Genomic DNA, 13,506 nt, shown 5'->3' with positions numbered 1-13,506 from the left:
TCATCTATCATATATGACGTGTAATTTTAAACACATGTGTTCTCATATGCATTAAGAGAACAATGGCATCTATATTAGAGTTCTCTTTCCAAGAAGTGGCTTATTTCAATAATGGTGGTACCTTTCAAAATAATTTTGTTTTGTTTTTCAGGTGTACTCAAGATATTTTTGTATGCCCTTGTGTTCATTTGCATCTGAAACTGGTTCAGGAACCACATAAGAAATTAGCTATGACATCAGAGACACATTCTTCCAAACACGGAAAAATGACAGATAAAATAACACAATACAGAGGAAGAGAAAATGACTTTGGGTCAGATGGGTCTGAAGTGGAATTCACTTACTCGTTATGTGAGCCTGGGCAGGCCGCTTACTTCTCTGAACTTGTCCACCTACCAAACAGAGACAGTGGTCCCCTTCTTACAGGGACACTGACATATGTACAGCTCCTGCTATGGAGACTTGAGAAATGCTAGCTACGGAGACTTGAGAAATGCTAGCTCCCTTCCCTGTCAGGTTACTCACCATTTATTTACTGAATTTAGTTCTAAGTTACTCTCACAGCCAAGGCCCAAGCCTCGGACACAACCTTGCTGGAAAAATATCCTAAATTCAGAGGGCTCTATTCTGAAGGAGACAACACCCTTTGCCTGTTTAACTTCTGCTATATTTGTTTGATAAGTACTCCTTTTACTTTTCATCCTCACTAATTTGTTGTAAAAGATTCATTAGAATGTGACAGGCCATGAAGCTAATAGTCACAAAAAAGCTAAGAGTATAAAACAGGAAAATAAGTGCTTTAGGTATAATTATAAAAGATAAGATACATAAGGATAATCTCAACATTGAGTGTAAATACAAGGTTTTCTTATCTACAAACATCTGTATTCTGCAGGTACCTTAAACTGGAAGCAAAGATCGAGAAGGCTGCCAAACACCAATAACGTGGATGAAGGGAACATTTTCTTTTACAGATGCCTTAACTGTTACAAGTGTTTTGTGTACTAGGTAAAAGATCTTATAAAAAAGGGAAAAGATAGTTTTGCAGAGGTCATTTTTACCCACGAGACAAGAACAAGGTGCGGTTGGATGGCAGGACAAAGCCCTCCAGCTGCTCCTTAACAGGCGGCGTGATTTTCCTCATGCAAAATCAGCCACTGTTCACGTAATGAGAAGTTAGGTCCACTTTTTCTATGCACTTCTACTGAATTATTTATCCCATTTAAGCATGCATCTCACTGGACTACTTAAGAGGTAAACTGACACACATAAAGCATTTTTAATTCTTCAAGGCAAAACTACTAAACAAGCCATCGATTTCTCTCATGCCAGGCTCTACAAAATGGTCTTTCACTTTGTGGAGCAAAATGGCCTTTATAAAGCAAAACAGTCAAAAAATTTTCGTATACAATTCATGTCATTTTAGAATTCAGAGACTGTTGCAGGCAACTTGAAATCTTCACTTGAGAATCTCACTACCCTCATGTCTCGTGTCAGGGCACTAACCAGGGAGTCGAGTACAGTCAGGGACGCTGGAAAGTCAGATGTGAAGATGTATTCCAGTTGATAAAACTGCTAGAGTCGGCCCTGGCTGGCATAGCTCAGTGGATTGAGCGCGGGCTGTGAACCAAAGTATCGCAGGTTCAATTCCCAGTCAGGGCACATCCCTGGGCTGCAGGCCACAGCCCCAGCAACCACACATTGATGTTTCTCTCTCTCTCTTTCTCCCTCCCTTCCCTTTCTAAAAATAAATAATAAATAAATAAAATCTTAAAAAAAGAAAATTAATAAAAAAAACCTGCTACAGTCCATTGAAAACTGAAAGACTATTTTTTAGATTATTTCTTGATTAGACAACCTAATCAAAGAAGACAAAATTCCTAGAACATTTAAGAGGTCTGTCTGGCTTCAACATTCCTCCAAGCACCTGGGCCTTGACCAGTTCCTGACGTGGCTCCTTGGGAATCACCTTGGGAAGGGGGGTCTCCCTTATTCTATGTGAAGGCTGGAAAAGGGAGTCAATGACATCCCACCCAGAAAGCTGCTGTGATTTAATTTGTAAAGCAACAGAACACACACACACATACACACAGGCCTCTTGGAAGTTAGAAAGCAAATATTAAAAATCCCCCCAAGCACATAACCCTGGAGTGTGGCAATTGTATGTCCATTTCTCCACAGGTGCTCTGGGATGCACTGCCTCTCTCGGCGTGTGACTCACTGCAGTAATGTCACCACTCCTTTCAGAACTAGTGAAAGAAAAACCACCGCTTTGACATTCTTATTCTGCTCTTTCTTGCCCTGGATTCTTCTCTATTCTCAAGGTGTAGATGGGTTCCTATGTCCCTTTCTTTTTAAATACATTAAATTGTGTTTTACTTGTCAAATACTTAGAGCTTGGTGCCTATGAAATGTAAAAAGAATGGCTCAAACAGTCTCTGCTGTGAGGGGTCAGGTCAGCTGTCACCATGGGGAGGTGGGGTCTGGGCACCGGAGACAACCTATTTGTTCTTTTTGAATGCTGGGTGTGCTGAGTTTGTACACATTTATCAAGCTGCACTCTTATGATCTGTGTCTTTTCTGTATGTCAACAAAAAGTTTAATAAAAATACCTGGAGCTTAAATGATAAGGCTTTGTAAGAAGACACAGGGAGAATTCTGTTTTGATAAGGATAATGAAGAAAGACAACATTTCCTATTTATTCACATGGTCACATAGCTTTTCCTACGTACAGTCCAAAGCATGAGAGCAGCTGCTCCTGAGTGGATCAATCTGAGGACCAACTAGCTGGAGCCACAGAATGAAAATAGGAGTAACTACCACTACACAATAGCTCCAGGCTCAAAGCTGTGGTGGGGGGTAGAGATGGCTAAGAAGGACAAAAGGTTTACCTGAGCATTCCTACAAAGCAGGTATAAATGTTTGTGGAAGACTGTAAATTGTAGGGCTTTTCTGTCTTAAAAGTTATAGGTGCTAATGGGAACCCTGGGGAGCCAGCCAGCCCAGCCAGCCAGGCCTGAGTGTCAGGACCAGGAGCACCAGTTTTTCCATCAGTCTCTGAAGCCCAGGTCATTTCTGGGTGCAGGAAGCCCACTGTCAGATGTTGGGGTGGGGGAGGGCAGGGAGAAGGGTAGGTGTGCAAGCGCGGAGTTGAGCTGATTTGATATGTGTCAGAGCTGAAATGAGTTGCCCTCTGGGTCCCTGTTCCCTGTCTGGCTGCGAGCAGAGGAACTATGAAAAGGTAAACTAGCCGGAGAAAGTGTCCTAGATCCACAAAGTACTGAAATTCAACTGGTTAGGTCTTCCCCAATTCTTTCAGCAAGGGGCCCCTAACTATTAGATACCCCAGCCCCACCTTACTGCTTTATCCCATCTCCTTTAGCCCCCTCCTCTCCTCCCACAGTCAGTTCCCCCATCTCCTCCCTCTGTCAGTCAGTGCTTACCAGAAGTCAAGGGGACCATTAAAAGGTGGAGTGAAAGGAGGAAAGAACACAGGAGGGCAGGTGGTATGAGGCCACTTTCAGAATTTTTGACTGGGAGCTCCAAACTTTAATTACTGTATAAAATAAAATATACTTGAGACCCTTACATAATCTACTATAACAAAAATATTTCAAACTAAAGGGGTTGTTTAACTTAACATGGAGATTTCTTAGCCCATGCTTACTTTTCAGATAGTACCCAGCCATCCTGCAGTAAAGGAATTTAATGGCAATGATGCTAAACTGAGGAAAATGCCTATTTATCTTTGCCTGACACCTAGCCCTGCACTCTTAGAACTGTACCAGCTTGACAAGGACCAGGTTAGCTCTATACACGGACATTTTCAGGAAAGAGTGGGTGAAAACTGAGTGAGTCCCCCAAACTACAGAAATATTAAAAATGATTTATGGCAGTCAAAAGGCAGAATCATAGAATAGAGAGCCATTCTACAGCCAGGTTGGCCCACTGGGCTGCCAAACCGAGGGGCCTCTTACTGCCGCTGACTCAAAACCCAAGTGGTTTCCAAGGCTGTGGCCACAAACAGCCATCAGACAACAATGGCTGGCAAAATGTTTATTGTGCATTGGTTCATAAGTACTATTTTGGAATCTTATTTTTGTCATCTGCAACATAAGAACAAGTATAATCTTCCTCACAGAGGCATTTTAATGAGTACTTTAAGAATATAAGATACCTTTTGAGACAATTAGGGTCATTCAGACATGGACTGTACATTAAATGACTACGCATTAAATCTGAGATGTGATTATAGCATTACAGTCATACAGGATACTATGCTTGTTCACATGAGATACACTCACATTTTTACAGATGAAGTCTTATAAGATCTGCAACTTACTTTCAAAGAGTCCATTAAACCCTCTCTCTCTCACACACACATGCACACACACATCCAGTAGTAAAAGCTGAGAGGCCGCTTGAGTGCCACTCCAACTCCATCAAAGTCTAAGGAATTGGTATCACTGGTACTTGAAGTTGCAGGAGCTCAGGGGAGGGGTACCTAAAATAAGAAGGACTGGCTGCCAGTCTGTGTGACTCCTTTCCACCCCACCCCACCCCCAGCTCTATGTAATCAGGCTACTGGACTCAGGAGCAGATGGGAGGTTTGTTCTTTCAAGAGGGTAAAACAGAGATATCTCTGAATCAGGCTAACCAGGCATAGGGGAGGGGAGGGCTGCTTCTTGTAGCATAGATACTAATGGAACTTTCAAATACTGAATGTTAGGCACTCCTACCTTCTTTCTTTAGCTGGCTGCTGGCAGTTAGCAGCCAGCCTTTATTCTCCAGACAAGAGTTTTGAAGATACTTCTATAGAAAATTAACCAGCCAACAAGGAAAGCGCTAAAGGTACTGTCGTTGCAAGTTTCATAATCAGCATAGCTCAGCCAGACCCCTCCCTGGCAAATGCAGGTGTGGGAGGCAGCACCTGTGGGTTGACCTGCGCATTCTACATACTCCATTCTCCAGTAAGGGCAGCCAAACAAGCAGCACGAGCTACCCAGGGAGAGCCTCTGATATGAAAAACAGACAGAAAAATGCAACAAGACGGAGGAAAGACCATGTGAAGACAGAGAGAAAAGATGGCCGTTCATCAAGTAGAAAGTCCTCAGAAGTAATCAGCCCAGCTGCTACCTTGATCTTGGACTTCTAATCTTCAGAACTGTGAGGAAAAAAATTGAAAAATCAAAACTATCATTAATGTATGTAGATGACAGTCTACAACTATGAACCAAGAACTGAATACTATATATAAAGATAATTTTAAGAGGGGTTAGAAATTAAAAATAGCAGAAATAAAAAGAACTCAGTAAAAGGATTAGAAGATAAAATTTCTTCTTTAAAAATGATGAGAAACAGAAAAGAGAAAACAAGAAAATTAAAATGCCAGTCCAGGGGATTCCACATCCAAATAATAAATTCCAGAAAGAGTAAACAGAACAAAAAAAGAGAGAAAGACATATCGAAATAAGTCAAGGGCATTTCCAAGATCTGAAATCAGACACGAGATTTCTCACTGAAAGTTCCCAGCCGGATGGATGAAAATGGACTAACACAAAGGCCAATTATCATAAAATTCCAGTACAGTGTTAACAAAGAAAAACCCTACACACTCCAGAGAGAAAAAACAGGAATCAAGGTCTCAAATCACTTACTTCCCATACACTCTTTCTCAAGAAATTGTTGGAGGGAGTGCTCCACCAAAGCAAGAGTAAACCAAGAGAGAGAGAAGGACTTTGGATCCAGGAAAGAGGGAAAAGCCAGCTGTGTGCCAGATGCCCAGGGCAAGTGGTCCAGGAGGGAGGGTGGAACATTCGCATCCACAGAGGCAAATCAACAGAATACCTCGTGTCTCTGAATAGACAAAAGAGATTTAGAGCACTGGGGAAGAGCTTGAAATCCATTCCCCAGTTGAAATAGTAATAATACCAAACTAAAAAAGCAGGCAATTATTAATGCCAGAAGGAAGAAGTAATCATCATTAACCATTGCTAGTTCAAGGCTCTGCTGTAAACAGGGTTTCTATAATTGGAGAAAAGAGATCTAACCAAAATTATGATGCATCTCTAATGGGAGTAGGATCAGGGACAGAAAGGGGGAACTACTGTGAGGAGGCTGGGAGGACAGACAAGAGTTAAATCTTCCTCCAAGGGAAGTCAGTCATGAGATAATTCTTCAAGCTCATAAGCCACAGAGCAGCAGCACACTGTGTTATTTGGGAATTTCAATCTAAATAAAAATAAAAAGTGCCAAAAGAATTTCAACTCATGCAGGGTGTCCAACCTTTTGGCGTCTCTGGGCCACACTGGAGGAAGAAGAGTTGTCTTGGGCCACACATGAAATACACTGTGACACGTAATAACAAAAAAACTCAATGTTTTAAGTAAATTTACTATTTTCTGTTGGGCTGCATTCACGGCCATCCTGGACCGCATGGGGCCCACGGGATGTAGGCTGGACACCCCCTGCGAGGGCCCCTGGGGAGGGGAGAATGAAGAATAAAGGGACAAGAGACTGCTGGAGTTGCTTGGGTAGCAAACAGTTGTCTTTTTATGTACATGCATCTACTTGTATGCAACTATTAAAAATAAAATAATACATATGCATAACTTTTCTGAATTAAAAAAATTCTGACACATTTTGTTTGCCAGGTTACTCTGTATTTCTAAAATTATTTATATTAAACTATAGGTAACTAGAAATGTTTTATTAGGGACTAACCATTATATTTGAAAAAGTATAAAAGAATTTGCATTCATACTCAATTATTAGCATTACGTGTAGGTCTATGTGATCATTTCCTTAGCATCTGTAAGTGCTGATTCCAAGTATTTTTGACCGAGTCCATTTCATAGCACTCACGATATTATAAAGTACTCACAAGCTCCAGTGGGCTGAGACGTGCACCAGAGATGGGCCGGGAATCAGATGACTCAAAACTGGACGCATGGAGGCTAGCACAGGAGACGGAACAGGAGTGTTAGTCTGGGAAGAATCACTTCTTTTACTTCCAGTGTATATTAGTTCACACTAGCACCAAACAAACATATTGAATGCATAAGTCTTGAGGAAGAAGAAATCTTAAAAAATCATGGTACTTAAAACATTTTATTAATAACTCTTTTCATTCCTTTTAGAAGAATTAAAAATATTGAATAATGAAAAGAAGAAATCCACATAATGATTTTTTAAAGCTTTGTTTGTATTGCTTTGTAAAGTAGATATGACACCAGTGTTAACCATTGCAGACCAAATTCTTGGGCCCCAGGTCTGGAATTATCTTTGGGAATCCTAACCAGACACAAGAGATATAACTGATAGAAGGAGCAGAAGTCACGGGGAAATGTCAGCTGGTGGCTTACATACATGAACCCAGAGGCAAGAGGAAGGTTGTATACCTGAAGGAGGAAGGGGGTCTGTTTTCTGGTGTCCTTGAAGACGCAGGCCCGAATAGTTTCCTTTGGTCTTCCTGTGGCGTAAATGGTCTTTGGGTCCTCACTGTTCTTAATGCATTTCGGGCTTCACTTATGATTTCTGCACTGGTCTTCTGCTTGGCCAGTGAAGGCCGATAAAACGGATCCAGGTTTTGCAACTTTTTATCATTTGGAGACAACATCTTTCCTTTTAAAGTAAAATGTCCTTCAGTGAGACGACACTCCCTAGAAATATAAGATACAAAATATCAAATATTTTCATCCAGTAATTTAGAAAGTAGTACTTAACTCCATCCATATAGACAGACATAAACCATCCCTCTATATTAAACCTGAAAAACTGATAAATACATTTGAATTAAAAATCTTCTAGTCAGTTACAGTTTGAAGATCAGGACGGGAGAAGAGCTTTCAAAGATAGAGGTTGATGGGCATTGTTATGCACATGGGCAGATATGTGATTAAGGAATGTGATGTTCAGGGAGGAGACCCAGGATGATAGCTAAACCCAGAGAGAAAGAGGCCAAGTCATGAAAAAAAAAATGGACTAAGAAGAGAAAATCATCTCATCTCCTCCACCTCCTTCCCCTACGAAATATTGAGGCTTCTCTTAAAACTCTAAACTAAATATTCCTTTTCTTTCCTGCTGTCCTCCACACAAAATGCTAGCGTAAATTTAAATTTAAATAGATGGGATCCATTTCCAAACTATATTTGCTTTTGTAAATGTAACTTGTAAACTAAGAGAAAGGCTCAATTCCAATTTGCTCATATATTTGAAAGGATTATTTCAAATCGCCTTCCATGTGAGATAGTGTCCTAGGTGAATAAATGCCAAATATCAGTATCAAATGACCCCTTCCCAGGCCACCTAACCCCTGTCTGAGACGAGAAGTCACGCACAAGGGTCCTGAGAATGCGGATCCTTCTCAAATGCTGGTGTGTACCACAGAGACCTGGTTAACTTGGCAAGGCACCTCTGACAGCTCTGAACCTCAAGTAGTTGAGATTTTAAAAACTTAATTCTAATTAGTATATGGTATTAGGTGTTCATAAAAAAAAAACCCTCTGATTCCCTGAAAATGTTATAATTCTAAGGACACAGAGGTCTGGAAATTATTCATATGTTTCAGCTGCCCAGTTTTAGAATAATTTGCCAAAACGAAAAAAGTTGGTGACATGCCAAAGGAAGCTAAAAAGACTCTGTTTCCACAAGTAGAATCAACAGGTGATTTCTTAGACAAATAAAGATCTCCTGTATCACAGTTTTACATGTGAAGTTGTTGCATAACAACGTACAACCAGAACATCCGTTTAGTTCCATTCAGGCCTCACCCTTAGAGTTTTTGAGGAAAAGCGTCTGACGAAAAGTACCAACGGCACGCCATTCCTTTCATGTGGGAAGGCCAGGTGTCGAGGCAAAATAGTACAGAAATCACTAGGCAAGCAACACTATTCTAGTAATTTTGATGTAGGAGGTTGAAGTGAAAGCAAGGTCTCCAAAATCACTATGCAAATTAAAACAACTAACAGAATATACAACAGGCCTGGTACATTTTACTTCTAATAGAATATGGTATGATGGTAAAAAATATTAGTAAAAAATATTCGATGGTAATTATTAAAAATATGTATAAAGTGTGTTAAATATGCATGGAGATTATTTTTGGGTGCACAATGATATAAATTCATTCCTACACCACCTGACTGGAGTGGCCGTGACAGGTCTGTGTGTGTGGGGAGGCCCACTGCAGTAAGGACTCATACTGCTCAGCGAGAGAAGCTTCAGTGCAGTGAACCGGCTTCTTCCAAATCAGGTTTGCAACTCTCTTGGCCCCACATGTCGCTAATAAGTCTAGCAATGTCCAAAGGTGATCTGACAGACCTAATAAAGGTGAGAGAAAGGGCTCTGGATAAGTAATAACGGACCATCCTTCCTGACTAAGGTTCTCCCTGGCTGTGTTAGTTGGCACCAAAAACTATACTCTTCCACAGAGTGATGAAGCAGGAGCATGGACTCAGGTCAGATTCCAGGGGGTCGGTAAATTAGTTGGGCATATGGGCGTTTAGACTGATCAAATACTGGTGGAAATGCAGATAATGGCCTTAAAATTTTTTTGTCTCTAAATTTTTATCATAAATTCTCATACAACTTTTTTACCTTTCCTCTTTCTTCCCCTCAAATTTCACATTAACAGTTATATTGTGAAGACCCATTTTAATAATGTATTATCTGCAGTTAATCTATTAGTATATTAATATTAATATATTATTAACTAAATCAAACATGAAAATGTTCAATAATACAAGTTAACTGAGTTAGAAGTGGGTTTTACTGAGGTGGAGATTTTTTTATTTGTTAAATTAAAAATTCTTGTTATAGATGGTTTTACCTACTTAAAAAACAGTCACTCAGAGTTCGCAAGCTTGCCTCTTTATATCAAAGTATTACACAGTAGTGTAACAGAAATGTTAACTTTACAGAAATCTTCCTGACAACTGGAACACATTCATTCAGCTAGAACTGATGAACTGTTTCTCATGTGCAAAAGCTGGTGTTGGGATCTCTGGGAATGCAGACAGGAATATATACTATCTTCACTCTTGGGCAAGAAGGACCACTAATGTTAGTTACCATTTATTTTAATACCAAGCACTGTGCTAAGTACTATTCTCGAATACATCATCTCAATTAATCCCCACAACAATTCTGAGGTGGACAGGGTCTTAAGTAATAGCAAAAAAAAAAAAAAAAAGGCTATGACGTATACCCAGAGATGATATTCAAATTACCCCCCACTAGATGGGATGGTCGGGGGAGCGGTACTCAGAGGCCTGGGGCTGCAGGTATTTACACACCAATGTAGAGACATGCTATATTTTCACAGCTGGAGCGTCCTTGCTGTGTACCAGCTGAGAATCAGCCCTATTTGTGCCCAGCTGATTTTAATACAAGGTAGAAACTGATGGGGGCAATTAAAAAAATAATAAACCACCATGTGGTTACAAAAGAGGGAGGAACTTCTGACTGGAAGAGGGTGTCAGGTAGACTTCCTGGAGGAGGTGATGCTTGATCTGAGTTCTGAAAAAACGGGCTGAATTTGAGCAAGTGGCAATGGCTGACACTGGGGTTGGAGTAGAGAAGGAATTTTCAGTGAAGTCAATGAGTGAGCCAAGGCAGAATATCAAGGACATATGGGGTGTGTGCTGGATAGGAAGGAGGTCTGGAAACAAAGACTGAAGTGGGAATAGAGAGAAAACTGAATGGTAGGTCAAGAAAGTAAATAAAAGCTAATGATAAAATTAAAAGATTTTTGAGGCATGATGTGATCTGACAGGGACTGGCAGAATGGAAAGAAGGGAAAAGACTAGGAAAAACAAAAACGGTTCTTATATAATATAATCACGCAGCATACTCCTAGAGGTCCACACTAAAGCTTTCCTGGGCATGCCTCTCATCCCCCCAGCCTGCTAGGTGTCTGTTCTCCACACTCCACAAGGCCCCCAGCTGGTCTCTGCCAGTACCCCTTCCCACTGTGCCTCTGTTACTGGTGTTGCCCCACCAGACTCTGAGCCCCAGCTCTCCATGTGAGGCACAGCCTAAGGTCAACAATTGTATATATTGGGCTGGCCAAAATGTTCGTTTAGTTTTTTTCTGTATGATGACTCTAGTGGTGCTTGTCTTACACTTTGTTCAAAAACAGTTTTGTTAGACTGTATTGTAACAGCTGTCATATCAGCGTGCATTTAAAAAAACATCAAAATTGGTGAATTTTTGTGCAGCCATATTAATATTGAAGATGGAAGAAGATATGCAACATTTTTGGTGTATTACTGCTTTTTTATTTAAAGAAAAGTAAAAACACAGCTGAAACACACACACACAAAAGATTTCTGCAGTATACGGAAAAGGTACTGTGACTGACTGAATGTGTCAAAAGTGGTTTGCGAAGTTTCTTGGTACTATTGACATTTTGGCCAAATAATTCTTTGCTGTGGGGTTGTCTTATGCATAGAGGATGTTTAGTAGCACCCTTGGCTTCTACCCACTAGAATCCAATAGTGGAAGATAGCCGACATACTCAAAATATCCAGATCAATAAAGTTATTGGTGAAAGTAAAAAAACTGTCTTTTATTTTACAGACAAAACTAAACGGACTTTGTGGCCAACCCAACACCTAATTACAAAGACCTGTCTTCACCTTTGCTGCCAACAGTCACCTGAATCAGCGCCTTCTTGCTAAATGCAACACTGCCAAGATGTTTGCAACAGGAGAAAGACTGGCCATCTCCACACTCTTTTCCCTGCAAACCAAATAAATGTTCAGGACCCTTACCTGATTGTGAATTTCTTTTATGTTAATATGAGCATCCAAAGAGGCAGTGGTTAAGTGCTTAGACGCTGGTGGGTTCACAGGGGTTCACATACTCTGACAATTCACAGCTATGTAACCTAGGGCAGGGCTTCTAACATCTCTAACCCTCAGTTTCCTCATCTATAAAATAATTTAAATTGCCTCATAGAATTATTTCAAGAATTAAATAACATAATTCCTGTGAAGTGCTTTAGCATGGCGCCTGGCCTTTAAAAAGCATCAGCTATTGTTCAAGTGCTGTGTGATGAAAGAATACAACAGAAATTCCTCCCATGAATGAAAAACTGCATTTAAAAAAACAAATTGGAAAAGGAATGACATTTGTTCAGTGTTTTCATTCATGTGTTTTATAAGTTTTAAATTTAAATGAGAGGTGTTTTCCTTTATGAACACAATTTTTATTAAGTATTTTATTTGACATCATCTATGCTAACTCAACAACTAATCAGAATTTAATAAATTCACAACAAAGGATACAAGTGGAGTGGTACTTGCTTTTCTACTAAGTGAAAGTAATGTCAAATCAGAGTGAGATAGGAGACCTGCTGTAATACTTGAGGGAATGGATGATGAAATGCGTTATATGTACATATGATACATTTTAATGAATATTATAACATATACACTTATTTATCGAGGCTCTATCTGTTGCATAGAAGAGCCCAGGTACCACTTGTGCGACCTTGGCCGGGTCACTGTCTGTCTAGACAAAGCCCCTTAGTCTACCATTCTTTCATTCAACGAATATTAATGAGTATCTACCAAGTACAGCGCACTTGGCTAAATGCTCAGTATATAGATATAAAGACAGCCAGGCCCAACCCTGAAAACATACACAGCACTCTCATCACCTCTTTTCCCCATCGGGGAACAGAAAGGGGGACGGCAGCAGGAGGGGGACCCCGGTGAACGAGCGATGGACGTCTCAGCCCTCGTCGTGCGGACAGCGGCTACCCCACTTTCAGCAATGCCCCCTCCTCCACCGGTCCAGAGGTGGAGCAGCATCTTCACCTGCGGGTCCGCCCCACCCGCTGGCCAACGTCTCCATGGCAACCGTACACAAACTCCCTACCTGGGACGCTTGCTGTAGAGCCAGGTCTCTGCTGGGCTAGCCCGAGGAGCCGAGGAGTCCAGAGAATGAACTGGGAGTGGGCGCAGAGAAGGGGGCTTCTGGCCAGACCCAAAACACCTGTGCGATTAGCGCTGGAGACAGCAGCAGCTGCGGGGCTTCAGTTCATTTTCCAGTTTTCCCAAGACAGCAGAGATGGAGAAGGCGGAGCCGGGCGAGGCGGGGCGGGGCGGGGCGGGGCGCACCGGCGAGAAGGGTGGGGCACGGTAGTCCCCCGGAGCCACTCCCTGTCGCTGGGCTGGCGCCCTCCCCCCCAACGCATGCGTAGAAATGCCGAGGTGTCGGAGTGGGAGGAGCCTGGGCGAGGACCGGAGGCGGGGAGTGCGAGGATCCTTTGGGAAGAGGGACAGGGTGAGGCCTCCGCTTCGACCAACCAGGGTGGAAAAGCGTCTACTTTTATTTAGTAATTTACCGATCCGCATTTGTTGAACCCCTCTAAGAGTTCAGCGTCTCTATTAAACAGCAAGAAAGAAGGCTGCTTAATGCTTAGGGGTAAGAGGATTTACTGGTTTAAGTTGTGGCGCGGTGTGATGTTGAACTAGTTGCTTAACCTCTCCAGCTGT

At 41.5% G+C, this 13,506-nt stretch overlaps 1 protein-coding gene across 2 annotated transcripts in view; it reads right to left on the bottom strand.

The window, feature by feature from the left end:
• ARMC2 (armadillo repeat containing 2) overlaps positions 1–13,107 on the bottom strand; it is a 104,419-nt gene extending 91,312 nt beyond the window's left edge. The window contains exons 1-3 of one of the 2 annotated variants that reach the window (XM_036024545.1): positions 12,887–13,107; positions 7,402–7,662; positions 6,885–6,957 (exon numbers count right to left, since the gene is read on the bottom strand). In XM_036024545.1, coding sequence (XP_035880438.1) covers positions 6,885–6,957; positions 7,402–7,619 — 291 coding nt within the window. In that variant the 5' untranslated portion in view covers positions 7,620–7,662; positions 12,887–13,107. Of the gene's footprint in view, positions 1–6,884; positions 6,958–7,401; positions 7,663–12,886 lie in introns of those variants that run through there. The other variant, XM_028510012.2, reaches the window with a different exon arrangement.
• Between the last annotated feature and the right edge of the window lie 399 nt (positions 13,108–13,506).

Source organism: Phyllostomus discolor, chromosome 4, assembly GCF_004126475.2.
Source record: "Phyllostomus discolor isolate MPI-MPIP mPhyDis1 chromosome 4, mPhyDis1.pri.v3, whole genome shotgun sequence".
NCBI classification, from domain to species: domain Eukaryota; kingdom Metazoa; phylum Chordata; class Mammalia; order Chiroptera; family Phyllostomidae; genus Phyllostomus; species Phyllostomus discolor.
The sequence above is the reverse complement of the archived record's forward strand: the minus strand, read 5'-3'. Positions and strand labels throughout refer to the sequence as shown.